The sequence below is a fragment of the Propithecus coquereli genome, unplaced genomic scaffold, assembly GCF_000956105.1.
Source record: "Propithecus coquereli isolate 6110/MARCELLA unplaced genomic scaffold, Pcoq_1.0 Scaffold223, whole genome shotgun sequence".
Taxonomy (NCBI): Eukaryota; Metazoa; Chordata; class Mammalia; order Primates; family Indriidae; genus Propithecus; species Propithecus coquereli.
In genome coordinates this window covers 2,880,424-2,908,220 of record NW_012147523.1, presented here as the reverse complement: position 1 = coordinate 2,908,220, position 27,797 = coordinate 2,880,424, and the positions used below count along the sequence as shown (strand labels likewise).

General features: G+C 42.4%; 1 protein-coding gene across 2 annotated transcripts in view; it reads left to right on the top strand.

The window, feature by feature from the left end:
* PRKCB (protein kinase C, beta) overlaps positions 1 to 27,797 on the top strand; it is a 298,743-nt gene that overhangs the window by 183,632 nt on the left and 87,314 nt on the right. For both annotated transcript variants that reach the window (XM_012645016.1, XM_012645015.1), the window contains exons 6-7: positions 19,506 to 19,662; positions 20,824 to 20,958. In XM_012645016.1, coding sequence (XP_012500470.1) covers positions 19,506 to 19,662; positions 20,824 to 20,958 — 292 coding nt within the window. The remainder of the gene's footprint in view (positions 1 to 19,505; positions 19,663 to 20,823; positions 20,959 to 27,797) is intronic.

Genomic DNA, 27,797 nt, shown 5'->3' with positions numbered 1-27,797 from the left:
TATGACAATTTCGCAGTCTTTCCTTATTTTTCACGGCCTTAGTTTTTGAGAAGTACTGGTCAGGTATTTTGTAGAATGTCCCTCAGTTTGGGAATTATTGTATTTTTAATTCTAAAGTTTTCATTTATTTCTTTTTTTTACGACTTAAAGTTCTCTGGTAAAATTCTCCATATTGTCATCGCCCCCACCTTTTTTTAAGAACATCTTAATCATAGTTATTTTAAAGTTCCTATCTGATAATTCCAGTGCCTGAGTCACCTGTGGACTTGTTCTATTGTCTGTCTTTTCTTCTGGTCCTATTTCTTGGTATGTCTGGAACTTTTTGAATGATGTTATCGTCCTCCAGAGAGGATTCGCCCTTCTGGCAGTGACTGGGTTCATTCAATGCCGGTTTAGGTCTCTGCAAGGTTTGTTCTAATTCTGGTTCATTCCCACCGTTACCGCGTAGCCCACTAGAGGCTTCCAACTACGAAGCTGAAGACTTGCTAGGACCCTCCTTACCGGGTCCTGGACTCCAATTTTTGTTTCTCCAGCACCATGAGACTGACAAAAAACTCTCAGCTGATTTCTGTTTAGTGTCTCAACCTGTGCAGTTGAATTGGCAAAGCCTCAAGGGAAAAATCAATGTCTAGTGTTGAGTTCACTTGTTTATTCTTCCCGAGATCTATGATCTTGGCCCCTCAGTCCTGCTTTCCCTGGAAGCTCTTATTCCCAGCCCTAAGAGTGTATCTCAAGTTCTGTTGGCTTCTCTGCCTCTTAGCAGCTGCCCTCTGTCTAGCTTCTTAGTCTTTTGCCCTGTGCTGACAATTGGTTTATGCCCCAAAGGAAAAAACGGCACACAGAATGTTGGACTTATCTCAATTCCAATTTCTTCAAAATGCCAATTCCTTGAAAAATATTTTTCACTTGTTTTTCTGGCTTTTATAGTTGTTCTCAGTGGGAGTGTTAAGCTTCTATAAGCTACTTTATCATAGCCCCAAGAGGTGTGATGCTAAGTGAAAATATAAAATATAAAATAGATTTATAACTTTATAATTATGTAAAAATTCAATGTTAATGTGGATAAAGACCAGAAGGTGAATGTGTAAGTTAAAGCATTTATTTAATTTGGGGATAGGATCTAAGGCAATATTTGCTTTGGATTCTGTTACATCTGCGATTAAGTAAAAAGCATTTTTTTTTTTAAAGAGGGATGGTGAGAGCATCAGTGATAGAATGAAGAATGTTCACTCCCCAAAGTGAAGTTAAAGGTCATTAAGTATTCTGCTGGAACATTCTAGGGTGTCGATACAAAATAATAGCCTATAATAACAACATAGTACATATTGAATGTTTACTATATGCCGGATATTCTATTAACTCATTTAATTATTGCAACATCCTTATGAGACACCATCCTTATCATTAGCCCCATTTTTTAGTCAAGGAGGCCAAGTTACTGAGAAGTGAGGTAGCTTTTAGGGCACACAGTTCCTTGATGGCCAAGCTGATACTAAAACCCAGGGTCTCTGGCTTTAATGCCTGAGCTCTTCACCATCACACTTTACTAATTTGGTGAAGAAAGTGGCTTTAGATCAGAGAAGGAGGCTTGAAATGCAGGAAGTGCTGTGCTAGAGGTCAGTGTGGTCCAGTCCCCATGTCCTGGGGCAGATGAAGCAGATGGCCTCAGAACAGCCTGTTTTTAAATCAGTCAAGATACTGCCTTTTTTCATTGCCTGGATTCCTGTCTCCCACAGAGAGGTGGAAAAGTGTGGCTGAGCAGAGGCTGCGCACTGGGGATGAGCATCTCTGTGGCGTGTATGAAGTGCTTAAAACGGTGCTTGGCACATAGCATGTGCTCAATAAAAGTTGTCATCACTGTCATTGTTATTGTTGTCATGTCATCAGAGGTGAGAACAAATCACAGAACCTGTAAATTCTTTCTGGGCTTGAGGTCGTAGGATTCTTTTTCTCCAGTCCCAAAGGATACCCCCAGGATGATATGATTCATGGTCATTCATTCCTCCCTTCAGCATGTGCCTCCCACTGTGCTGGGCTATGGAGTCACCACTGTCAGTATAACAAGTAAATGGATAATTCCAATAAAGTGTGATAAATTCTAAATTCTGTGCCAGATACAAGGTGTCCTGGGGTCCCAGAGGCTAGGCATCAACCCTTGCAGGTACTGGGGTTTTGCAGCGGCTCTAGGGCATGGAGAGAGGAGACCATCTCATTCATCCATTTATCAACTCATTCCTCAAACATTTATTGACCACCTACTATGTGCTGGACACTGCACCAGTGCCAAGAATACAAAAATGGCCACTGTAGTAATAGACTCTGCTCTCATGAAGCTTTTAATCTTGTAGGAAACCGGGAATTTAATGACATGTAATAAACATTTAATGTTTATTGAATTGAGCATTTATAAAATACGTACAAAATCGGGTCCTAGGAACTTAATAGGGCACAGTAATGATAATGACTAGGAGTTGTTGAGTGTATGGCAGGTTTCAGTCGTTCTAATGCATTATAGCTCCTACCCAACAGCCCTATGAGGTAGCGCTGTTGCTATTTCCACATTTCAGATGAGGAAGCTGAAGCTCAGAGAGGTTAAGTAATTTTCCAAGGTCACACAGCTGGAAAGTGGCATCACTCTGACTCAAACCCAGGTCCATCTGATCTTGAGGCCAAGCTCTTAGCCACTGCACAAGGCTTCTCCTAGAAATGTTAGAAATTCACAGTCCTTTGCCTTAAGGAGCTCTATTAAATATAACAGAACAAGGAAAGCAAGTAAACAGATCCCTGAAGTATACCGTGCTACTGAATGTAAGAAAGGAACAAACCCTGTGGTGGGTCAGAGGAAGTCAGGAAAGGCTTTAGGGGAGTGGTGTCATGAGACATCTACCAGGAAGGATAAATGGGCTTTCAGCAAAGGGCCAAAGGAGGGAACCCTCTGGGCAGAGGGTAGTGCACACTATGACCTTAGGGGAGCTCAAAGCTCCTCTCACTGCAGGGCTGAGGATATGGGTCAGGAATAAGGACTCGGATGATGCTTTTGGTGCGTGAGCATTGGTGAGAGGGCAGGTGGGGCTTTCGGAGATGGGGGAGGAGCTTAACGACTTCATCATCCTAATACACCCTGAAATATTCTCTCTTGGGTTTCTGTTTGAGGCTTAGTCTGCATTCGGACCTCTCGGAACTGCACATAGCTAGTGCAGTAAGAGGAGCCTGAGCTTATCTCCTACGTGGGACGTGCCCCTCTCTCCGAGTGGCCATGAAAATAATCAGGACGAAGGGAAAGGGAGGAGCTCACCCAATTTCCACCAGTTCTAATGTGTATCCAGAGTTGACAACTTTGGTCTAGCCCGACTCAACAGGGCTGATGGTTCTACTTGTGATTTGGGGTAAAAGTTCTAGCGCAGTAAAGAGAGTGAATATGTGCCTGGCTTGTCCACTCTGCACTAATCTCTTGGGCAGCAGCTGTGGGACATAGCCCTGGACACGAGATTCTGTCTGTCTCCCGTTATGGAGGCGGGAACTTGCAGGGAGCAGCGAGCGGCCAAGCATGGCTAGAGTTTGGGATACGTGTAAGGAGGCAGTTGCAGGGAAGGCTGGAAGTTACGGTGGGGACAGAAGGGATGTTGTGTTGCAAGGACCATGGCCGAGCCTCCATGGAGCTAATTATCACAATGGACACCTTCTGCAGGGACCATAGCATTTTTGGGCCCTGCTCCAGGATCTCAGCGAGGGTATTATTATCGTCACGAAGGTGCTGCTAGCTTATGGGCTGATTGCAATTTGGATCGAGCTTAACTCCCTCCCTCTCTCTCTCTCTCTCTTTTTTTTTATTTATTGAGGTGAAATTCACATGACATAAAGTTGACCATTTTTAAAGTGAACAGTTCAGTGGCATTTAAAATATTCATGATGCTGTTCTGTCCCTACCTCTATCTACTTACAAAAACTTTCCATCGCTACAAAGTAAAGCCCCATACCCATTATGCAGCTACTCCCCGCTCCTCCCTCCCTACAGCCCTGACAACTGTCAGTCTGTTTTCTTTAACCTTTTAACCCTCTTTTTTTTTGAGACAGAGTCTAGCTCTGTCGCGCAGGCTTGAGTGCAGTGGTATCATCATAGCTCACTGCAACCTCAAACTCCTGGGCTTTAGCTGTGTCCATCCTGATGGGTAAACTGCTTGCTAAATACTTCAACGCTCAGCCCTGCCATGGAGGTGAGGATTAGAGGCCTCTCCTGACCTAGATGGCCGCCCTTTGCCCTCCTGTTTGGATCCCACCTATCTTGGTCTAAAGTTCAATATCTCTCCCAACTCTAATCTTGTTTTTTACCCCTCTGTGAATGATGTGCTGACTTCATCTAAAATGTGCCCGATGTACCTCCTGAGATAGAAAAATGCTATTTTGGGGATAAATATGTGGATCTTTCCCTGAAGGAGTCCAGGACATCTGATGATAGCTTTTGCTTGTTCACGACAGAGGAGCAAGTGATGTGTTTAAGACAGACCTCGAAGCTGCTGACATAGAACATACGACCACAGTTATGGATTAAATAAGAGGCACACTGACCCAGATAGGTTTTCCAAGGCAGTGTGATATCATGGTTCAAAGTGCAGTCTTTGGAGCCAGACAGCCTGGGTTCAAATCGTGCTCTATCGCTACCGGCTGTATGACCTTGGACAAGTTATTCGACCTCCTCGGCTTTCAGTTTCCACATCAGTAAAATGGGGGAAACAGTAATATTCACAGCATAATGTTCTTGTAAGGATTAAATGAGATAATACGTGTACAGCCTTTAGAACAGGGCTTAGCTCATATAGTAAGAGCTCATTCACTGTGAACTATTATTATTTAATCTTTTTTCTATCATATTTTAGAATCAATCATTTTTGGCTTTCTAAAAAAGAACAAAAAGAATGTGGACTTAAAATCAGTAGGCAATGGTGAGTCATTGAGGATGTTTTCAGAGTAGGAATGACATGATAAGATCTGCGTTCTGGGAAGATTAATGTGTCTGCAGCTCCTAGGCTGACCTGGAAGGAGGAGGGGGTGACGCAGGGGATCTGCCGGGAGGTGACACAGCGGTCTGAGCTGCTCTGTGCAACACGGACTATTTACATTTAAATGAATGAAATTAAATAAAATGAAAACCTTAGTTCTCCTGACACACTAAGCCCTCTTCCAAGCATCCAATAGCCACACGTAGCTAGTGGCTACCATACTGGACAGCAAACATTACCGTTATTCCAGAAAGTTCTACTAGATGACACTGGTTCTCAAAAGCAGTGGTTCTCATACCTGAGTATGCATCGGAATAATCTGGAAGGTATGTTAAAATACAGATTTCTGGGCTCCATCCTTGATCCAGGAGGTCCAGGTGGGGCCTGAGAATATGTATTTTTAACAAGTTTCCCAGTGATAGCGATGCCACTGGTGCGGGACCACCCTTTGAGCACCACTCGTGAACAGCACTTCTCTGTCTGTGCTGTGAGGGAAAGGGGAGTTGTTCTGAGCAGGTTGAAGCGCGTGTGTTATATTTATTATATGCGCCAGCTAAGCCCAATTGGGTTTGGACTCGGCATGTCTCCGGGACTGGCAGGCTGGGGACATTCCTGGGCGTCTGTCTCCTGCGAGGACACCCATAGGAGTTTGGCTTTCCTGGCTGAAGGAGGGGAGAGGTGGGGCTAACTCCGGCTGTGGAGAGCAGAGGGAGAAACCAAGGAGCAAAAAAGGGATTATCTGCTTCTTCCTCTGCTGTCTCCTGGATCTCTCGGCTTTGGAGGTCTGATGGGGGGGAAAGTGGAGACGGAGGCTTTCAGGACTGAAGAGTCAGGAATTTGCTGCCTTTGTTCTTCAGTCCTACCTTGACAACTTTCTCCCCTAAGGCAGTGGATGACTCACGTCTAGTGGCAGGGTCTGGGGGGGAAGGGCCTCAGGGTACAAGTGACAGAATTCAATGAAGTGCAAAGTGGTGTTTAAAAACTCAACATGCTACCCTGCCACAAGGGTGCTTTTAACTCGTTTGAGCTGCAGAAACATCATAGGGCTCGCTCTCAGTGAGCCGGAGTACAGCATCTGCTGGTGGACAGGGTCCCCGGAATGTTCGAAATATCAGCCAGAGGTGTAGGGTGGGGCCGTGCTAGAACTCTCCCCATCTCAGCTGTGCACCTCTTCCACAGATGGTCATCTGATTTGCAGCAGGGTCTGAGTGCAGTTAGACATTCTTCTGGAACACTCCGGCAGTACTTCTGTACCAGCTGGCAAACAGCTGTGACCCTCCTGAGGTGGCTCTTCCCACTGTCCCCCTGCTCTCCTGGGATCCCCCCTGGACCTCCCCACAGCCCAGCAACGAAAGTTAACACTTATTATATCAGGGGCCTCCAAGACCCTGTTCCAGTGCTGAGGATGGCATCAGTACTGGTTAGCTAGTGCCTGGGTTGTGCCATTTAGAAGTATCTTGCATAAAATTGTGTGTGTGTGTGTGTGTGTGTGTGTGTGCATACACAGTGGTAAAAAATAGGGGGAGGTGGGGAGGATTCAGTAGGTGCCTTGAGATATGGATAGTATGGTAAAATTATAACAAAAAGAAAGTGGGAAGGATGCCAGTTTCCTTCATGCTGCTTAAGACCCATCACTTTAATCATTCATCCACCCAGCCCATTCATCCATTCATCCATTCATCCACTCAACCCATCCACCCATCCAGCCAGCCATCTATCCATCCACTCAACCCATCCATCCATCCATTCATCCATTCATCCATCCATCCACCCAACCCATCCATCCACTCAACCCATCCATCCATTCATCCATTCATCCATCCATCCACCCATCCATCCACCCATCCACCCAACCCATCCATCCATCCATCCATTCATCCATCCATTCACGCAACCCATCCATCCATCCATCCATGCATCCTCCCCACCCACCCTCCCAACCCATTCATCCATCCATGCATCTATTCATGTAGGATAAATAGGTCCAGCAGGAAAATTCTCTATCTTTTAGTGCTTCTGTGCTATTGAGGATGTTTCACAGTACACAGGAGGAGACATTCCTCTGCTGGGACTCCTTCTAACAGATGTTTTCTTCCCCCACAACCCCTGAATGACAGTAAAAGAAACAGAAAACTTATCTTCAAATGGTAGCCCTTTTCTCTGACTGCCTGGGGAACATGGTGTCAGAATATGGCTATCAGTTTTTAAAAATCCTTGAAATTCCATGATTCAGTGACGTAGTTAATGTAGATAGGGCTATTCTTTCAAAGCAGGGAGCCCATTGAAGATATGAGAAAATATGTACTGTTTCTCTAGAGAAGGTAGGTGAGCCTGCCTTCCTCCGAGCTGGGGAGGCTTTTGTCCCAAGCCTCTGGAAATTAAACCCATCACTTAGCATTCTCACTGAGCAGATTGCAGGGCTTCTGGCCCTTGCTGCTTGGGTTTTGCAAAGCCGCGGACAGACAGTTTTGATTGAATGTCCAAATTAAGCTGCCAAGTAGCGACTCTGCAGCTCCAGGGACCCCATGTTAGTATTTATGTCACATCTTTAGAAATAATCACATTGCAAAGCAGTGCCCAAAGCCATGTCGGGCGGCCGCTGCAGCAGAGGGTGGAACACTGCCTGCCTTGTGCTGCGTGCTACATTTACTCAGCCCCCAGACAAGGGTGGGGCCCCACAGGCACTCCATCCTGGCTCTTGTCCTCAGGCTGTGAGCGGGGAAGTGGTAAACCTCGTCTGTCCTTGTTTTCACTCAACTTAAGGCATAGGGTGGTCTCCAGACAAGAAATAAAGCTAATTTATTAGATGCCTTACTCCTAAACCATCTGTCCTAGGCATAAGGAAAGACCCTCAGGGCCAACCTGAGGGGAACAGATGTTCATGGGGGGGTGTTTAATCTTGTTTTTCCAAGCTGGTCTGAAGAGCTCCTCCTCTATCTGCCTTGAGCCCTAAATGCTCTGCTCTGCATAAAGTAGCAAGTGTTGTGTCCCCAGAGGAACCCAGTGGTGACATTGCCCACACCACCAGGGAGTGCCAGGTATTAAGGAGACTGGGGATGGTGAGACCTCAAAGTGGGGACTCACCCAGATCCTCCCTGTGGAGGGAAGTGGTCTCTGGACCTGCGGGGTTGTGGTTGTGCAGAGTCAGAATAGGTGTGGAGCAGCCCTGGGAATTGTAGGACCCTCAATGACCAGGGAAACCGCTGTAGAAAATAGTTGACACTAAATGGGTTTAGTGGGTTATAAAACTGCCCAGATTTCCAAGTTTCTGCTTCCAAGGAGAGCCCAGTTACTGAGCACAAAAGCTGTATGGTTTTGGCAGTGAAGCCAAGGCTCGGATCTCAGGGGAATCAGCTGCACTGAATCTTGGGGCATTCAAATTGTGTCCAAGTCCAGTTCGTTAAGCATAATGTGCACAAGATTGGCTTCCCATCACACAATGATTTCTTTCTCTCAGATTTAGAGTAACATTTTTTTCTAATTAAAAAAGTAATTCATGCCCAACCAAGACCATATATTTAGCGTCTCCTTCCAAATTCCCACTGAAATGACTAAGAGATTAGAAATGGAAAGAAATGATCAGGGTTACAAACCAGAAAAATGGTATCAATTACATGCCAGAACCTTTGAAGAATTTCTCTAAGATACAGTTCAGACAATACTAGCTAATTTTGTGTCCTCTTTTCAAAAATCTAAGCCTCTTATACTTTTCTTTTATGTAATTGCATTGGTTGGTACTTCTGGAACACTGTTAAATTATGGTGGCGATGGCAGGCATTCTTAATTTGATTATGGCCTTAATAGATATGTCTCTAGAGTTGTACTAGTAAGCATTATGAAGGCCCTTTGTGTATTTATTATGTCAAGGAAAACATACATCTATTTCTGTTTTTCCAAGTATTAAAAGAGGGAATGATTATTGAGTTGTTTGTCAGTTGTCTTTTTTTGGTCATTTTTGAGATAATTATATAGTTTTTCTACTTTGACCTAGTTTTATAGTGAATAATATTATTAATAGATTTTCTAAAACTATGAAAGCTTTTTGTTTGGAGAGTATATGATGAGTTTTGAGTTTTTGAAAAATTGCTTTGGTGGGGAGTGAAGGAAGGGCTGTGTAAGGCTTGAGGCCAGAAACCAGCTAGGAGGATATTAATTCCACCAGGAGAGGAAAAATGAGTGCCCAGGCAACAACCATATGAGTAGCTGCTGTGTATGAATCACTCATCACCTGCCAAGCATAATACCAGGCTTCCAATATAACTTGATAATCACAATAGCCCTGTGTCACAATTATTATTGTTAAGATGGTAGCAGCAAGAAGGGCTCGGGTACACAAAATGATAAAGAAGTAGAACAAAGAGTACATGGTCATGGATTGCACCAAAGGGAGGAGACAGGGTGATTTCCAGATTCTCACTTGGACGGTTGGGTGGATGGTTAAACACTCACTAAGACTGGCATTGAAAGAAAGGATGCAAAAAGATAATGAGTGTTTTTGGACATGTTGAATTTGGCATACCTATGGGATGTTCAGTGCAAGATATCCAGTAGACAGTTGTACATATGGTTCTGACGCTCAGAAAAGAGGTGTGGGTGGGAGTTGTCAGTATCTAGGTAGAAGTTAAAATCATGGGATTAGAGATTTTTGGAAAATATGGAAATTAAAAAACAAACTTCTAAATTATCTATAGTTCAGTTCAAAGAGGAAGTCTAAAGGGAAATTAGAAAATATTTTTGAACGGAAAGAAATTGAAAATACAACACATCAAACTTTGTGGAATCCAGATAAAGAAGTCGTTAAAATGAAATTTACTTTGGTGGATTCTACCAAACATTTAAATAAGAAATAACACCAGTTTTTCTAAAAAGTCAGAGGAGGGAACATTCAAGACTAATTATTACCCTGATACCAAAACCAGACAAAAACAGTACAAGAAACCAGGTGTGGTGTATACCTGTAGTCTCAGCTACTGGGAAGGCTGAGGCAGGAGGATCATTTGAGCCCAGGAGTTTGAGGCTGCAGTGACCTATGATTGCACCTGTGAGTAGCCATTGAACAGCAACCTGAACAACATAGTAATACCTGTGTCTCAAAAAAAAGTACAAGAAAACTATAAACAAATATCCTTTATGAGCATAAATAGAAAAATCTTCAGCAAAATATTAGCAAATCAAATCCAGCAATGTATGAAAAGAATAGTATACCCCAACCAAGTGAGGTTTATTCTGAGAATGCAAAGTTGGTTCAGTAATCAAAAACCAGTCAATGTAATCTACCATATTAATATTCTAAAAAAACGAAAACCAGTGAACAGATCAATTGATGCAGAAAAAGCATTTGACAAAATTGAACTCTTGTTCATCATTGGTGGGAATGCAAAATGGTATAGCCACTCTGAAAACAGTTTACCAGTTTTTTATAAAGTTAAACGTATATTTACCATATGGCTCAATAATTCCACTCCTAATTATTTACCCTAGAGAAATGAAAGTTTATGTTTACACAAAAGCTTATGAATGTTTATAGCAGCTCTCTTTGTAATCACCACACAATTGGAGACCACTCAAATGTCTTTCAACAGGTGAGTGGACAAACTGTGGTACATCCATACAGTAGAATACTATGCAACAATGAAAATGAATTAACACAACTTGGATGACTCTCGAAGGCATTGTACTGAGTGAGAGAAGCTGATCTCAAAGGTTGCATACTGTATGATTCCACTTATATGTCGTTCTTGAAAAGATAAAACTATAATGATGGGAAATAAATCAGTGGTTGCCAGGGCTAAGGGTAAGTGGAGGATATGGCTACAGAGGAAAAGTGGGAGGGATTTTTCTCGAGAAATGGAACCGTTCTGTGTCCTGATTTTGTGGTGGTTGCATGAATCTATACATGTGTTGAAATTCACAGGAGTATACACCAAAAAAGGTCAATTTTACTGCATGCTAATTAAACAACAAATAAAATGCTATAGACAGAAAACTAACAGGTAAAAGATACACATACACACAGAAAGAGAGAGAGAAAGAGGAAAAGGCAATATAGTCTAAGATGAAAAAGGAGCTGGATAAGAGGAAGGCAGAAGCAAGAAGGGTATCATGTTATATACTAAAAAGTAATTTAAAGCAATAAAATAAATTAAAATACATAGAAACAGTAAATATAGAAATGCCAACCGCAGAAAATGTAATAAGTAATATGGAAACAAGCTTAAGGAGTGCTCCCACATGGCGGGGGAAAGGGACGAAGAAATGAATATAATCATAAAAAAAATAGTAGATGCAGAGGGCCAACAACATTTATTCATGGATAAATGGATATCGAATGTTCTAGGGAAAAGACCAGAGCAAATGGAAAAGCACCTATACTGTATTCAAAGTAGAGTTCAAGACAAACAAATAATACATCAGATTAAAAGAATCTTTTAATTATGAAAGGTAAAATTTAAGGATAAAAAAGTAGTCAAAATATATAAAGCAAAAACTAGAAGTGAAAGGAGACATTTATAGAAATATGATAGCAGGAGGGCTTTAAAAACATATTCTGTCAGTCTTTGACAGATAAAACAGGTTAAAAAAGGTACATAGGAAACTGAAATAATGTAATTGAAGTGAATATCAAATATCTCTATCTTGAGCCCTGAACCCCTCAATAAGAGAATTACCTTCTTTCCTAGTTATCTGCAAAAATAGTGATTCATTAACTTGCTAGGGAAACCTTATTAAATTCCCCCCAAAATGCCCCCCAAAATTGTTCAGCCTACATTTTCTGATGAAAACATAATAGAACTAGAAATTAGCGACAAAAACATATAACACAGAAGATCATCAGATGAGCGAGATGGAGGTAGGTGTCAGATGAGAGCCTTAAGAATTGCAATCTTGAGGCCGGATGGAATGGGTCATACCTGTAGTCCTAGCATTCTGGGAGGCCGACACAGAAGGATCCCTTGAGCTCAGGAGTTCAAGACCAGCCTGAGCAAGAGCGAGACTCTGCCTCTACTAAAAATAGGAAAAAATTAGCAAGTCGTATTGGAGCATGCCTGTGGTCCCAGCTACTCGGGAGGCTGAGGCAGGAGGATCGCTTGAGCGCAGGAGTTTGAGGTTGCAGTGAGCTATGGTGACACCACTGCACTTTAGCGGAGGCAACAGAACAAGACTCTTCCCCCTACACCCCCCAAAAAAAGGAAAAAAAAAAGAATTATAATCTTGAAATTGCTTCTGTAGGGAATTGGAAAGGGAATTGACTAGGGATCCCCAGTGTAGTTGACAGACAGCAGTGTGCAGGGCCAGGCTGTGACTGGAGACCATGACTATACACAGTAGCATGAAGCTCCCTGATGGTCGGGGTATGCAGAGAGGAAGTTGTTGAAGAGACAAGGAGGTAAGGACATTTAAGCCCCGATCAGAAGTGCTGAAAGGCTTGACCATGTGGGCAGTGTTAGGAAAGCAGTGTACCGATGGAGTAGAAGAAAAGAAAGAGTTGAGGAACTGGATGGTTTGATGAGGTCAAAAAAGTTGGCGTAAGGGAGCAGAGAAGCAAAAAGTTAAAGGATCATAGGATGGCAGCAATCTGGGTACATTTAAAAAAAAGATAATTGGCGAGCTCAGAAGAGATGCCAGGCAGGTGACCTTCCAGGCTCCTAGACTGGAACAGAATGCTTCATGAGAAGGAGGGATAGATTTATCACATTTGGCTTCGGGTCATCTGTCATTCTCATGTGACCTCCTCCAAGATTGATTTGTATGAGACTCACATTGGAGGGATACTCTTTTAGCCCTGAAATTTATCCTGATTGTTATATAATTTGGTCTAAATTCTCTGAAAGGAGAAAGGAAATCAATTATCCTCTATGATTAGGGCGATCATATAACTTATTGTCAAAACTTCGACTCTTGAGAGTGAAAGGACGGCAGGTGTAACTGAGGTGGTCCTAGGCAAACAGGGATGGATGGTCACCCTACCTATTATCCTACAGCCCCTTTGAGTTGTCTGTAGTTTTGTGAACGTTTTAGACATGGGGAAACTGAGGCTGAAAAGTCTTTTGACTAACATCACCTAGTTAGTGAGGGTCGTGGCCAAGAGGTGGGATTCAAACCTATGTCTGCCTGACTCCCAAGTCCAGCCATTGCTCATTTAGTTCCTCATTGATCAGCACGAACTATACATGATCGTTTCACTTGCTGTGGCTTGACAGGCTCTCTTCTCGACAGACACCATGACAGTCCCAGCTGGAAGTCTGTCTCAACACAGATAATTAGATGTGTGATAACTGTACCCCTGCCAGCAGTGACGGGGAGCCAGCTGTTCTAGGAGCCTTTGGGGCTATGACGTGCCTGGGATGACTTAGATGCTGCATGTGGGCTGCCCAGAGACCCCATGTTTGCTGGCTTTGTAATCAGAGCCTATCAGACGAGGCTGCAGAGCTTGGCCAGTTATGAGGCCTGGGAAGGGGATTGCTAGGGATTACGGGGCTCACAATGGCCACGGCATCAGGGAACCTTGGGGTTAGAAACCCCTGGGGCTAGGAGAAGTAATAGAAGGAATCGAAGGGATGCTATTCTAGATTGTAGAGCAAAGAGCTACAGAAGCTTTCAACTTAAGAACGGTAGCAGGGCAGTGAGGTTAACTGAAGGCCCAGGAGAACCATCGGCCACCAGGAGGTGACTGGAACAGAGGAGGGGGCAGGACAGGGCAGCAAAAATAGGTTGATGGCTCTGGAACTTTTCACCTGTTTAGTGTCTGTCTCTCCAACCCCTGTTTGATCCTAGGACATGTGCTGAGGGTGTCCTGCTGATCTCAGTGAGGTCATCCTTGGTCTGCGTGTTAGTCACCGTGGAGCTCATTCAAACCCAAGGTTTTTAAGCATCACTCTGTAGATCCAATTGCTCTATAGTCTTTAGGGGAAGAGGATGGGGTCCCTGAGGGCCAGGGAAATGGATTCTTAGAAGCCATTGATGCACAGCTGAATTTTTTTATTAAGTTTTAATGACACAGTTAATACCTGAATGCAGTCTCTTTGTAAGACATTTAGAATATGATAGATAAAGTGAACAGCCCCCAAACCAGCTTCATATACCTCTTCCCGAGATGTGACTGTTAGTTTAAATCAATGTGGGGTATGTCCTTCCAGACTCTTTTCTGTATATTTACATTCATGTATGACCTTGTATAAATGTATTTTATTGTCCCTTTCTTTTGAAGACTTGGAGGGCCTTTTTATTTAAATTTTTTATTTTGATATAATCTCAAAGTTACAGAAAACTGGCAAGAATAGTACAAGTAACTTCTCTATACTCTATCTGATTTACTAATTGTTTATGTTTCATCCCATTTGGTTTATCATTCTCGCTATTAAATATTCTTATATATGTGCATAATTTTTTCAGATCTATCTGAGAGTTAAGTTGGGGTCATGGTTTCCATTTATCCCCAAATACTTTTATTTGTATCTCCCAAGAACAAGGACATTGTCTTGCGTATGCACAGTACAATTATCCAAATGTGGAAATGTAACATTGACCCAATGCTATTGTAATATTGATCCACTAACGTCCTCATACCTTTTTCTTAAACAAAGAGGCTTTATATTGCAATCGTCTATCTTCCTCTTGCTTTTTTTAGTGTGTTAGTGCATATAGATCGCCCAGTATTACCGTCATGGGCCTAGTACTTCACAGTATGAATATGCCGTAAATTACTTACTCCTTCCTCCATTGATGGGTACTCTAGCTACTTCCTACTTTTGTCATTGCACAGATCCTCATACCGAATGTTAGTGGATGTTGCTTTGAATTACTGTTCAATTACACACAGTGAGAACAAATGAGGGCTTATGATGTTGAGAAAAGGTCCTGCAAAAGGAGTTAATAGGACTGGGTGTGGTGGCTCCCACTGTTATCCTAGCACTTTGAGAGGCCGAGGCAGGAGGATTGCTTGAGTCCAGGAGTTTGAGACCAGCCTGAGGAACATAGAGAGACCTCATCTCTACAAAAAATAAAAATATTAGCTGGGCACGGTGATGCACACCTGTAGTCCCAGCTACTCAGGAGGCTGAGGCAGGAGGATGGCTTGAGCCCAGGAGTTGGAAGTTGCAATGAGCTATGATGATGCCACTGGACTCCAGCCTAGAAGACAGAGCAAGATCCTGGCTCAAAAAAAAAAAAAAAAAGAGTTAATAAAGCTATGTTCCTGATTCATACAATGTGAGCTCAAGGCATGAAAGTAGCACAATTATTCAGAGTTTTCCAGCTGATAATTGTATGTTCTGGAAAAGAAAAAAAAATTAGGAAGGTTCTTGGTGAAGAACAATTCTTAGGAAAATAGCTAACATTCATGCTATCATTTTATGGGTCTAGCACTGTCTTAGGTAACTTTCGCCAGAATGCAGAGGCCTTGTTTGCTCTAAAGACCCTTTGATGGAAACAGCCAGACCTTCCCCCCATCCAGCTCCATATCCAAGGCAAAGCAACGTTCTATGGGCCAGGACACTCTTGTACATTTAGCAAACTTCCACCAGAGGGGAAGTTTGCTATTTCTGCTTTGTGTGAAGCATTTTGTACCATCTGGGCTGGCTGGATTTCAACAAAGATAGTAAAGAAACATTTATCAAGAAAAATCAAAGTCAGTCTCGCCAAGTGTGGTCTAGAGAGATTTGCTTCCTTGATACATATGCAGCTCTCTTGCTGCTGGGAAACATGACTTTGACAAGCTTCAGGAGGGACAGCGCTTTGGATCTTAGCCTGAAGCTACTGTCAGCTGCTCATGATAGAGTGGTTTTAGTAGCCAGAGCTCTCGAAGATGTGAATGCCAGCAGTCCCAGAGTCAATTCCACTCCATTCCTTCCCACAGAATTTTCTGGCCCCTTTGGTAACAGGATAGTCTCAAAACAGCAGGTGGAGTCATGCCTCAATGAGGAATGTTTGGTTCTGGTAGATGCCCAAGGAAAGGTCATTCTTAAACCATTAGTCTTGAGATTGACAGCTTCAAAATACACACTGTTATCCTGCAAAGAGCACTGAATGTCTAAACTTACCATAGAAGACTTTTTTCCCCAATGACAATTCTTGTGATGCCAATTCATAAGATGGGAGGGTGGAGGGGATTATCAGAGAGAAGGAAGATGAGCTGTTTCCACTTGCACATGTGTTGCTAATCAACCAGACATACAAGTTTCTGGCACTTTGGGGTGTCCCAGATCGTGTATTTATGCAGCTCACTATGTGATAGATGTGTCTTTCCAAGATCTCAGTCTAAAAACTGGCACGTGCCATTTTTCTTGGAAGGCTTAAGAGACAAGAGAAAGTAACAGTTTGAGATTGTATCCTATGGGGAAAATATATGGGTATCTTAAGAAATTGTCATTCTCTAGAACAGCGTGACAATGTGTGTCCTATGAACTGGCAGTATCAGCTTCACACGGGAATGTGTTAGAAAAGCAAAGGAGTAGGTCTCACTCCAGACTTACGAAATCAGAATCTATGTGTGTGTGTTGGCGGCGGGGGAGGGCTAGGAATCTGTGTCTCACAAGCCCTCTGAGTGAATCTTATGTACACTAAGGTTTAAGAAGCACTTCTCTGGCAGCGTTCAAGTGGAAAGGTCGAATGCATTTTTCTAAAGAAGAAAAACACAAGTGGTTCCATTTGACATAAGTCCATTTGGGAAATGGTTAAGTCTTCATAACAAAAATGGGTAAATGTGGTGAAAGAGGGTACTGAATGTGAATAATAATAATAATAATGAAATAGCAGTAATGTATTACTAGTTAACATTTATTTATTATTTTCTAGGTTCCAGGCTCTGTGTTAAACACATATATTCTTTATGTAATTTTACCCTCATAATGATTCATTTTGTTGATCAAGAAATTGAGGTTCAAATATGTGACCTACTGCTAAGGAAGACCCTTGCTTGCATCTTGTAGCCCTGTATCCATGACACTGTACAGCCTGCCTACTGTCTCATTAGAAATCAACTCTACTTTTAATACATTTTTATGTACTCCTTGGGGACAGGATCAACATCTTATTTTGTCTCTTACATCATCAGTGTCTAGCAGAATGCTTAGCACAGAGTAGGGACCTTCCTGTTGAACTTAACTGATCAAGGCCAAAAATGAAGAAATTGTTGCTTTTGGTGCAAGAGTGAAGTGCAACTTGCAAGCTGAGATGGAGGATGAATTCAGCCTGTGGATAATTGGAAGAAAGTGCTGTATTGCTGACATGCAGAAAAATGTCAGTGCAGAATAAGTTACAACTTGCATCCTGGTAGCCCACCTAATTCTTTTACCATCTCATTTATTCAGTCTCAACACTTTATCAGCTATATGATTTTAGGCAAACCAGTCTTATTTTTTTTTTTCAGCAATAGTTAACTGCTTGGGCGTAGGAAAATAAAGGGAAGATATTTGAATTTAAGTAGGGCGTGGGTTTTTCCAGGTAAATAAAGTGGAAAAAAAGAGGGGCAAGGGACTTGAAGTTGTTTTCAAGGGTGAAAGTGTAATGCACCGGAAAATCTAAGCTGGGGCTGAATGGAGTAAAAGAGGCAGTGGAGAGATCGAGAAAGTATATTGGGTACAATGGACAGATTGCTGGAGGAAGATTTAAGTAGGGAAATGGAGTTAATAAACTGAAAAAACAAAGTAAATGGTGTAAGACAGTGGGGTATGTGAAACTCAGACTGAGCAAGTGATGTACTTTCTGTGATAATAAGCTCCAGAGTGTGACCATGGGGGAGATGACCATGATCAGGTGGAAGCAAAGGTTGTAAGAACTGAGTGAGTGCCTAACCCTCTACTTTCCAATATTCTTTTTTCTAATCTGTTTTTCTTGTCATCTTGAATTTATAGAACTCCTGTTTTTATTGCACTTGTGGAACACTAAGAAGAAGTGTTGAATAATGACTGTGGTAATGGGCATCTTTGTCTTATTCCTGACTTTAATGGGATTTCATTTATCATGAACTGTGGTGCTATTATTTCAGATAGACTTTATTCTGTTAAGAAAATTCCCTGCTATTTCTAGATAACCACGATGATTTTGTGGTTTCCTTCTCTGACCTGTAAATATGATGAATATATTAAAAATGGATTTCCTAAAGTCAAACCATCTTTGCATTCCTGGTAGGAGTCATTATGTATTCACCTTCTAGAAGATAGTTTGATTCCATTTGGATGGAATATATTACCTGGGATTTTTCTATCATAGGTGAGGTGGTTAGCACTGTATCCTTAGGAGCTGTACAACTCTCATTTCTAGTCTCCTTCCCTTGACTACCTGCCTTACTGGCTGTTTTTTCTTTTGAGGAGAAGGAAAGAGGAGTTTATTAATTTGTTGGCAAATGAGGATGTTGGGAGACTCCTGTCTCAAAGTACCAACATTCCCAGTTACTGGCTTTTGAATGAACTCCTAATTCACTTCTTTCTGTTTCTCCAGGCTGATGTTTTATTCTCCCTCATCCTTTCTACTGGCCAGCTGCATCTACACTACTGATTCTCTGCCTCCTTTTCTTCTCTAAGTTGGCCTTACAGGCTCCTTTAGCCAGGGTGCTCTTGACTGAGGGTGGAGTCTAGCTGTGATGTTGCTGATCCTCTTCCAGCCTTTTCTCTATGGGCTGTCTGGGTGCTGATTATGGGTGACACATGAATAATAGGTTCACCTTGGCTTAGAGGGTACCTATTTACTTCTTTTTTAGCTTTTTCTTTTTGAATTGAGGTAAAATTCACATAACATAAAATTAACTATTAGCTATTTTAAAGTGTACAATTCAGTGACATTTACGGTACGTGCACAGTGTTGTGCAACTGTCATCTCTATCCAGTTACAAGACATTGTCATCACCCCTAAAGGAAACGCTGTACTCATTGAGCAGTAAGTCCTCATTTCTCCCTCTCTGCAGCCTCTGGCAACTAATAGTCCGCTTTCTGTGCCTATGGATTTACCTGTTCTGGATGTCTCATGTAAATGGAATCATACAATATGTGACCTTTTATGTCTGGGTACACGAATTTCAACAGCAGCACTATTCACAATAAACAAAAAGTGGAAAGAACTCAAATGTTGTGCAGCTGGTGAATGGATAAACAAAATGTGAGACATCCACATAATAGAATATTATTCAGCTATAAAAAGGAATGAGGTACCGATAGATGCTATAGTGTGGTGAGCCTTGAAAACATTATGCTGCATGGTTAAGAAGCCAGCCTTTCTTGTGGGCTTTGCAGTAAACAAGCTTGGAAAACTTACAGTTAATCTCGGGGGTGGCATGGGGAGAACAGTGCAAAAGTCAGCAATTGATTTTTAACCAATATATTATAGGACAGAGTTTACACCTTATCAGCTCATCTCATTTTTTATGCTTTTTTAGCTATTGATGTTGATAAAATTAAAATTCCCATTAAATAAGCGTGATGCCAGGGATGTTTCCACAGCTTCTACAGCCATCATTGGTTGGTGCTTAACATTTTGGGCACTGCTAACACCTAAACTGCTTTTTTTCTTTTTTAGTAAGAGATGCTAAAAACCTTGTACCTATGGACCCCAATGGCTTGTCAGATCCCTACGTAAAACTGAAACTGATTCCTGATCCCAAAAGTGAAAGCAAGCAGAAGACCAAAACCATCAAATGCTCGCTCAACCCTGAGTGGAATGAGACATTTAGATTGTAAGTTGAAACTGTTGCAGCCTAGCGTGGGTGGTGGAGGTGGGTTAGGGGCCACCCGAGATCAGGGGGCTTTCTCTTAGCTTCTGTTTCCTTCTCTCCCTGCTTCCCTCCCTGTCTGCTCCTCCCTCCCTCATTCCTTACTTTCCCTCCCTTCTCTTCCATCTGCATTTTTGTAATGTGAGCCAAGAAAAAATTAGAACTATTTTTTTTAATAGAGTTGAGAATGCCTGTGGTGTGGGGGAGTGGGTGGGATAGGAGACAGTGCAATGTGTTGCTAGGTGAAGACAAGTTGTGGGAGAAATGATGGATCTCAGCAAACAGGGAGTCATAACCTATGGAGTGGGGTGACAACCTCTCTAGGGTTGAGTTTGTGGGTGATGCTGGGCCCGCAGACTGCTGGGAGTTCCCCACCAGCCTCCCCTGAGCATCTTCCCTGGCCAGGGTTCCACGAATCTGGGAATCCCTTTTTGATGCATCTGAACCATATCAGGTGTTAATTATAACAGCCAGTTTACTAAGCACACACTATGTGTAATAAGCACTGTGTTAAGTGGTCTAATTTTATTGGCTCATTTCATTCCCAGTTTACCTGTGGGGCACGTAGGGGTTAAAGAATACGCTGGAAGTCCGATAGCAAATGTGGGGTGGAGTGGATTCGGCTCTGGGCAGTCTGACTTCGGCGGCCATACTTTTAGCCACTGGCTTGTGGTACCCCATCCCCATTTCCCCTCTCCTGGGGCAAAACTGGGCTCTCTTTCAGCCCCAATCAGGACATGCCTCAGAACAGACACTTTCCCCAGAGAGGCACCAACAGGATTTTTCTTCATACATCTCCTCATCCTCATCCTCAAATACACACACACACACCCAGCTATGTAATTGATAACTATATTTCTTATATGGACTGTCAATAAGATTTTCCGAACACCATGAATCCTATCAAGACATAAGACGGCAAAAGTTGTTAGACGAGTTCCTGTCACACAGGAAAAGCTCTCACTCCCTGGAGAGCTAGCCTGGGATGGAAACTGAATCCATCCACTTCTTGCAGCAGCTTGTAATCTTTTAAAGTTCCTACCGCCAGGTCTTGTCCCCTTATACGTTTCTTCTGCTTGAGAAATGACTACAACCTCCACTGACTTCTCTTTTTTCTCTGCGCAGTCAGCTGAAAGAATCGGACAAAGACAGAAGACTGTCAGTAGAGATTTGGGATTGGGATCTGACCAGCAGGAATGACTTCATGGGATCTTTGTCATTTGGGATTTCTGAGCTACAGAAAGCTGGTGTTGATGGCTGGTAAGAAAAGATTTTGCTTTGAAAGCTACAATATGGCTTGCTCTATCGAAGATGGGCTCGAGTATGTTTTCCTTTTTCTCCTAAAAGTGAAACACTAAAACAGAGTCCCAAAGTGATGGCTGGTAGATTGGATCATCCTCACACAGACATGTTTTATTTGATTCTTGTGCAAAAAAAACCAAAAAGAATTAATTAAAAATCTGAGCCTAGAGTTAGTTAAAAATCCGGGGCTTGGACGGCAGCTATGGAGAACGGTTGAGCAGTTAATGCCCCTTTTAGACACGACATGGGTTTTCCATTTGTCACAGTCCCTTCCACTCTTGCTTTTATTGCATCTGCCCCACTTTATACAATTATGTGATTTGACGGGGCCCATGGGCACTAAGGTGGCTGTCACAATTTACCCAGAAGATATGAGCAATCCACTGTCAGATTCTGATGGATAAGAAGCTGCTTCTTCATTGGGAGTGATCAGCAAGCCTGGCCAGAAATGTGCTGGGGAGTCATTGTCCTGGTCAGCTGCAGTGCCTCTTTGTGCTGAAGATTTTGCTTTGCTTCATCTCATGGCCAAAAAAAAAAAAAAGTGCTCCAAATTACCAGCAGAGAGGCTGGGTAAGCCACCTTGGCAACTGTTTCACAGTTATCGGAAAGGAATCAGATGAGATAGTCCAACCTGCACTATGGTATTGGGAAAAATGATGATGAGGGCTGCCGTTATTTCTTTAAGATAAATTGTCTCATTCAGACTTTTTCAGTTATAAATGAAAGAAAATAAAAACCAAACTGGTTTAACAAGAAGTGGAATGTACTGTCTGGACCCCACACACGTCTTCCATTGTTCATCTTGCAACTTCCCTACTTGTGTTCTATTATCTACCTTGGGCTTTTCTTCAGATACATATTGAGTGTCTAGTGGCTTCTAGAGACACATCAAGGTACCAGGCAGACACGCCCTCGTGGAGCTGAGCTTTTGGTGAGGGGGCAGAGTGGGGGGATAAACCTCAAACAAGAAATCACACAAATAACAATGACAACATGTTGAGAGACGTGAAGAAGACAGGAGCTGGGAGCGTACCCCCCAAAAAAGGTGTGTTAAAGCACACACAATTCACAAATGGTTAAAACCATAATTCTCGTACAATAGATAACAAGCATTTGTCAAGGTTTTCCTTAGCTCACTAATGAGGAGAACAGCAGGATGAGTGGCTGACTCCACAAAAGGTTGGAGATATTTGTGTAGTCAGTAGAAGGAGGAACGCTGAAATAGCTTCGCTCGGTCAAATATAAAGCTGGCTGATAAACAGCACAATAGAATCACAGTCTTTGGGGTTATCTTAACTGTCAGACTGAAAAAAAAAATGATCTCACCCCAGTTTTCTAGAAGTTAACATCTATCTCTGCAGACTAGGGAGGCCATCTGGGCCCTAAGTGCTGGTGAATAACAAGTTAAACAAAGTGATATTACAGTGAGGAAGGAGCTACCTAATTAAAAAATGCTCTAGCATGACATTAAAAGGTCACACAGTCATCTTTTTTGTTTTTTTTTTCCCCCAAGTTTTGGATTTTTTCCCTAACATATGGACGATTTGACTTCGCACGGGGCCCACCCTCACGCACTCAAAGTGGGCGTTGCTTCCTCTTTAAGTCAAGTTCAAAGAGGTTAAAGAGAAAGCATGTATGATCCCCAGGGAGTGTACATGAGACACGAGAGAACATAATAATAATAATTATAATAACAATAGCTACCACTTATTGACTCTTACTAGATTCCAGGCACTGGGCCGAACATTTCCCAGTGTCACAGAGTCACACGTTTACACAGCACTAAGCAGATGTGCGGAAAAAATATAGCTTTTTTGTTTGCTCTAAGGGACTTAGACTTTCTCATGTGGCTTTGTGACCTCATGGTGGCCGAGGAGAAAGAACCCTTCGCTGCGTGTGATACCTTCTGGGCTTCGCTGCTGGACAGGAGCCTTCCTGCCTGGTCCCAAACCAGTACCTGCCAAGGCGGAGCTGGTCCCACCTGGCTTACGGAGCAACGTTCCGGCTTCATGCTGGAGTCCCCAGTCCTGGTCTGTTGCCTCCTGTTGTGAGGTCTTTCCACACAGAGCCGTCTGTGCCCCGCTCCCAGGCCACTGCCAGGCCCCATCTCTCAGCACTTCTGGGACCCCTCATTTCTGCGTCTCCTTCATGGACAGCCAGGAGTGTTGCCTGGCTGTAGGGGGTGGTGTGCGGGTGATATTGCCCTGCTATAGGTAGGTCCCTGGCCAGGCCTCTGACTGAGGAGGGGGACAAAGCCCCTCTGCATTCTCCCTGTGCAACCTGCCTCCTCTCCCTCCTCCTTCCCAAGGTTCTCCAGGCCCCAAAGGGACGGCTTCTCCCGAATAGGCCACATCCTCCTTCCTGGGCTGGCCCCTGCCTTGAAGCAGACGGCAGGGAGCAGAGGTGGAAAAAATGTCTCAATGATAAGGGGTGGTTAAGCATCAGGAGTAAGTCCAAAATATTACTGCATTTACACTTAGATGATCATTTAATTTTCCCAATAATTCTACATGGATCATTGTTCCTAAGGATCAGAGTAGTTGAGCAATGTGTTAGGGACACACAGCTCATAAGTGACAGTGCTGGGGTTCGGGTCTGGGTCTCTGTGATGCCAGAGCCTAAGCATGTACAGATCCCATTCTGCCTGCTGATGCAGGGGTAGGCCAAGGGCTAGAGAGTAGACAGCTAGGATTTGACCTTGGCTCTCCTAACTAGACGGATGCTTTGTGACTGTAGGGGAGTTGCTTCACCTCTCTGTGCTACAGCCTTCTCCGCAGGTATTATGCCATTCATCAGATTGATTATAGCACCCACTATCCACCAGCCACCACTGCAGGGCATTGTAAATTTGATGAAATAATAGTTGGACGGGAACTTTTGCAAAATAAAAGTCCTCTTCAGATTTTACATATGAAAGTCCTCTGCAGGTTTAGGGACCAGACTTCTCAGATGCCATCTTGGCTCTAAAGGTACCAAATCCTAGATGTTGGGGTTCGTGTCCCAGGGATTCTTTTGACACTCTGTGATCTTGGGTAAGTCACATGCCCTCTCTGAGACTCAGTTTCCCCTTCTGGGAGGGCACAGGCTCCTCCAGGTGAAAGAACAGTCGTGCTGTAATTTCAGACCGTATGGCAGAAGCAGCTGTGAAAGCTCCCAGATGTGGTCGCCAGCCCCGGGCCCCTCGTCGGCCTCTTTGCCACCTGCTCTGTATTTGTTGTCAAATCCTCTGTGTTCCTAATTTCGTTCATCTATGCCATCTCCTTTCTTTCCCCTTGATTTTCCCAAGGTTCGTCTGTTTTATTCATTTATTTTCTTCAAAGAATTAGCTCTGGGACATGTATATCAATGCTGTGTTTGTTTTCTCCTTTTCTGTAGATTTACTTTGTGGTTGCCTTTGAATCTCAGTTGAGTATTTTACTAATTTATTTTTTCTCCTTTTACTTGACTCTGCTCTTTAAAAATAATGAACAAGCATTTGAGAGAATAAATATTTTCTCAAAGTTTTGATATGTCACGTTCTGGCTTTCATTGCTTTCTTGAGGTCTGCAATTGTGCTTTTAATCTCCTTTGTAACGTGCTTTTATTTAGGCATGTTTTTTAACCTCTAGAATTTGCTTGTTGTTTAAATTTCTATTGTTAGTGTTAAATTACAGTTTTAGTGCTTTTTAATACGAGAATATGGTCTGCGCATTTTTCTTTCTTTTTTTCTTTTTTTTCCTTCTTTTCTCTCCTTTTCTTTCAGTTTAGCTTAGCGTATGTTCAATGTTGCTAAATGTTCTGCGGACATTTCAATAAAAAGGTATTTACTGTTTGTAGGGTTTGCATTTTAACATTTATTCATTCCACTGTACTATAACGTCCAGATCTTTTATGCCTTCGTGTCGTCTTTTTGTTTGCTTGAGCTAAATATATAGTGCTTATTAAGGTTCTCCCAGTAAAATTGTTCAAAAACACTTGTTTTCGTTTCTATTGATTTTTGCCTTATATGTGTGTGGCAATATTATTAGCCACATAACTCTTCAATTCTAACTATGTTGGCATAAAGTTGTCTTGGTTGCAGTTAATGCCTTTTCCCTATAATTTTCCCTCGTTGCTGGCATCCATTCATTCGCTGAACGCATAATACTTAGTGAGCACCTGCTGTGCTGGGGACACACTAGTGAGCAAAACAGGCAAGAATCCTTGGCCTTGTGGAGTTTTCTTTCTAGTTGGAGAAAAATAAACAAAATTTTTGAAATGAACAGAAGTAAACAGTAAAACATCGCGTGTTCGAGGCTGATAAATGCGGCAGAGAAAAGTCAATAAGAAACGGGGATAGGGAATGCCAGGGGGAGAGCTATTCAGATTTCATAGGGGGCTCAGGACAGAACTCACTGAAAAGGTGACCTGTGCAAAGACCTGAAGGGGCGAGGAAGTGAGCCATGTGGGTATCCGTGGAGAGAGCGTCCTGGACAGAGAATGGCAAGTGCAAAGGGCTGGAGGCAGGAGCGTGCCTGGCAGTTTGAGCAGCAGTAAGAAGCTTGTGTTGCTGGAGCTGGATCCATGAGGGGTGGCCTGGGGGGTGCTTGGGAGATCCCGGGGGGCCTTGCAAAGACTTTGTCTTCTACCCTGAATACGATAGGGAGCGAGGAATTAACGAGATCTGATTTACCTTTTAATGTGTCCGCTCTGGTTGCAGAGCAGTAGATCCTTTCTGCCTAGTAGATCCTTCCCCGTTCTTTTATGTTTTATTTTACTACGTCTTTCGGTCTTGTGTGACAAGCGGCATGTTGCTGGCTTTTTTAAAAAAGAAAAATAAAAACTGAAACTTGAAAGTCTTTTTTTCCACAGGGAAATGTTTTAATGTTTATGGTTTTAATTACCATGTTTCTCTTAGGGTGTTTCTGTTTCTAAAGTTTTTTTTTTCTTTCCTATGTCATTTTTTTTTTATCTCCTTCTGAACAGATAACTATTACCTTAAATCATTGTTATCTTACAATTATGCTCTTTTAAACTTTTTTGTTACTACTGATAATGACATTTTGGTCTTATTTAAAAAAAAATAAATAAGGCTTCGGATTCAGACTTTCGAGGTTAGAATTTTTATTCCACCACTTCCTAGCTGTGTACCCCTGGGCAAGTTACTTAGCCTCTCTGTGCCTTGTTTCCTCATTTGGAGATAATAATGGTAATAGCAAATTAGTTCATTTAAGTGAGGTGTCCAATGTCTAGCAAAAAGCACCAAGTGTTAGTCATTATTGTTAATTGAATAATTATTAGAAAAATATAAATAAGCACTCAGAAAATACTATCCAGAATGCCATTACTCAGAGATAATCACTACTGACACTATTCAGAGTCCGAGTGTGCATAGCATATGGACCCCTGCCTGCCATTCCAGGTGCTGACATCTCGGTTACCTCCTGAATATAGATGGGAATTGGTGACCCTCATCTGGTCCCTGACGGTCTGATCCAGGGTGGTTGGTCGGGCTCTGTTGGGGTTCTCTTTACTGATGACATCCTATACATCCCTCCTTTATCTGTGTGTTCCCAAGGGTGAGACCCCAAATGACTTCATTTATTTATTTATCTTTTTAGAATTTCAACTCTTTTTTTTCCCCCTTGCTTCTCAGACCTTGCAGGGATGAACCAAACGGCTTTAGATAGTCCACAGTTAGGGCATAAGTAATACTGAATTGTACCCCGAGAGAGCTATTCTTTTGTCGATACTCCTTCAATTCTTCAGACAGAAAGTCTTGGAGTGTTCTGGTATGTCCTTAACACTTTTTAGTACTTGCTCTTTGCTGATCGCCTATTAAAAGGGAAGGGGGTGGAGGCTTTAGGCTCAGAGCCTTTGCAAGCAACATCATCTACTTGAACTTGAATAACGTTTATTTGCATTTGTTTATCTTTTTTTTTTCTTTATGTTACTTTCTACTTGTAACAAATGATATTGGCTTTCTTTTCTAGGAAGAGATATAAAGTGTAGCAAAATCCATAGAGGTAGCGTCTGAATGGATAAAGTTTACCAAACACAGCTCTAGATTCTCCTTCTATTACTTTAATTTACAGAAATTCCTGGAAGTTCCTGTTGTGTGGATAGCACTCTTCTTGATTTCCAGCAAAGATACAGATGTTCTCTTATTTTTGTATTTCTTTTGGTAATTCCCATGGAAATTTGGAAGAAGAGAATTGAATATTAAATGTGGAGGCGTAGAGGCTCAAATTGTCATCTCTGCTTTGAATCACCTAGCCCCCTGTTTTCGGAAGCTGCCTAGGAAGATTTGTGAATGGAGAAAAAAAATATTGTGATGAAAATTGTAAATTTGGGTTAGGGATTATCTTTTGGAGTGAGGAGTTTTGGGGTCTTCCCCGCCACTACTGACTCAAATGCCTTTGGAATGTCTCTTTTCCTTCCTCACTCTCATCTCATCCTTTGACTGAATGGAAACATCTTTGTGGTCAAGAAACAAACTGAAGCCACCATGTTTATTACAATAATATTAGTAGCAGTAATAATGACAACGATGACAATGAGTTTGCTTATTGAACACTGGCTGAGTGCCAAGCACTGCGCTTATCATTTTACAGGCATCATGACATTTCAACGTCACAGCAATTTTATGAAAAAGGGACTTGTATTCCAATTTATTAATATAGATGAGAAAAACAGAGGCTCAGAGAGCCTAACCAACTCATCCAAAGTTGTCCAAGGAGGCAAGGACGGAAGTGAGATTTGGGCTTATAGGCTTAACCACTAAGGGATATCATTTCTCAACAGGTTGAATACAGCACACTGTGGACAAATTTCTGCAG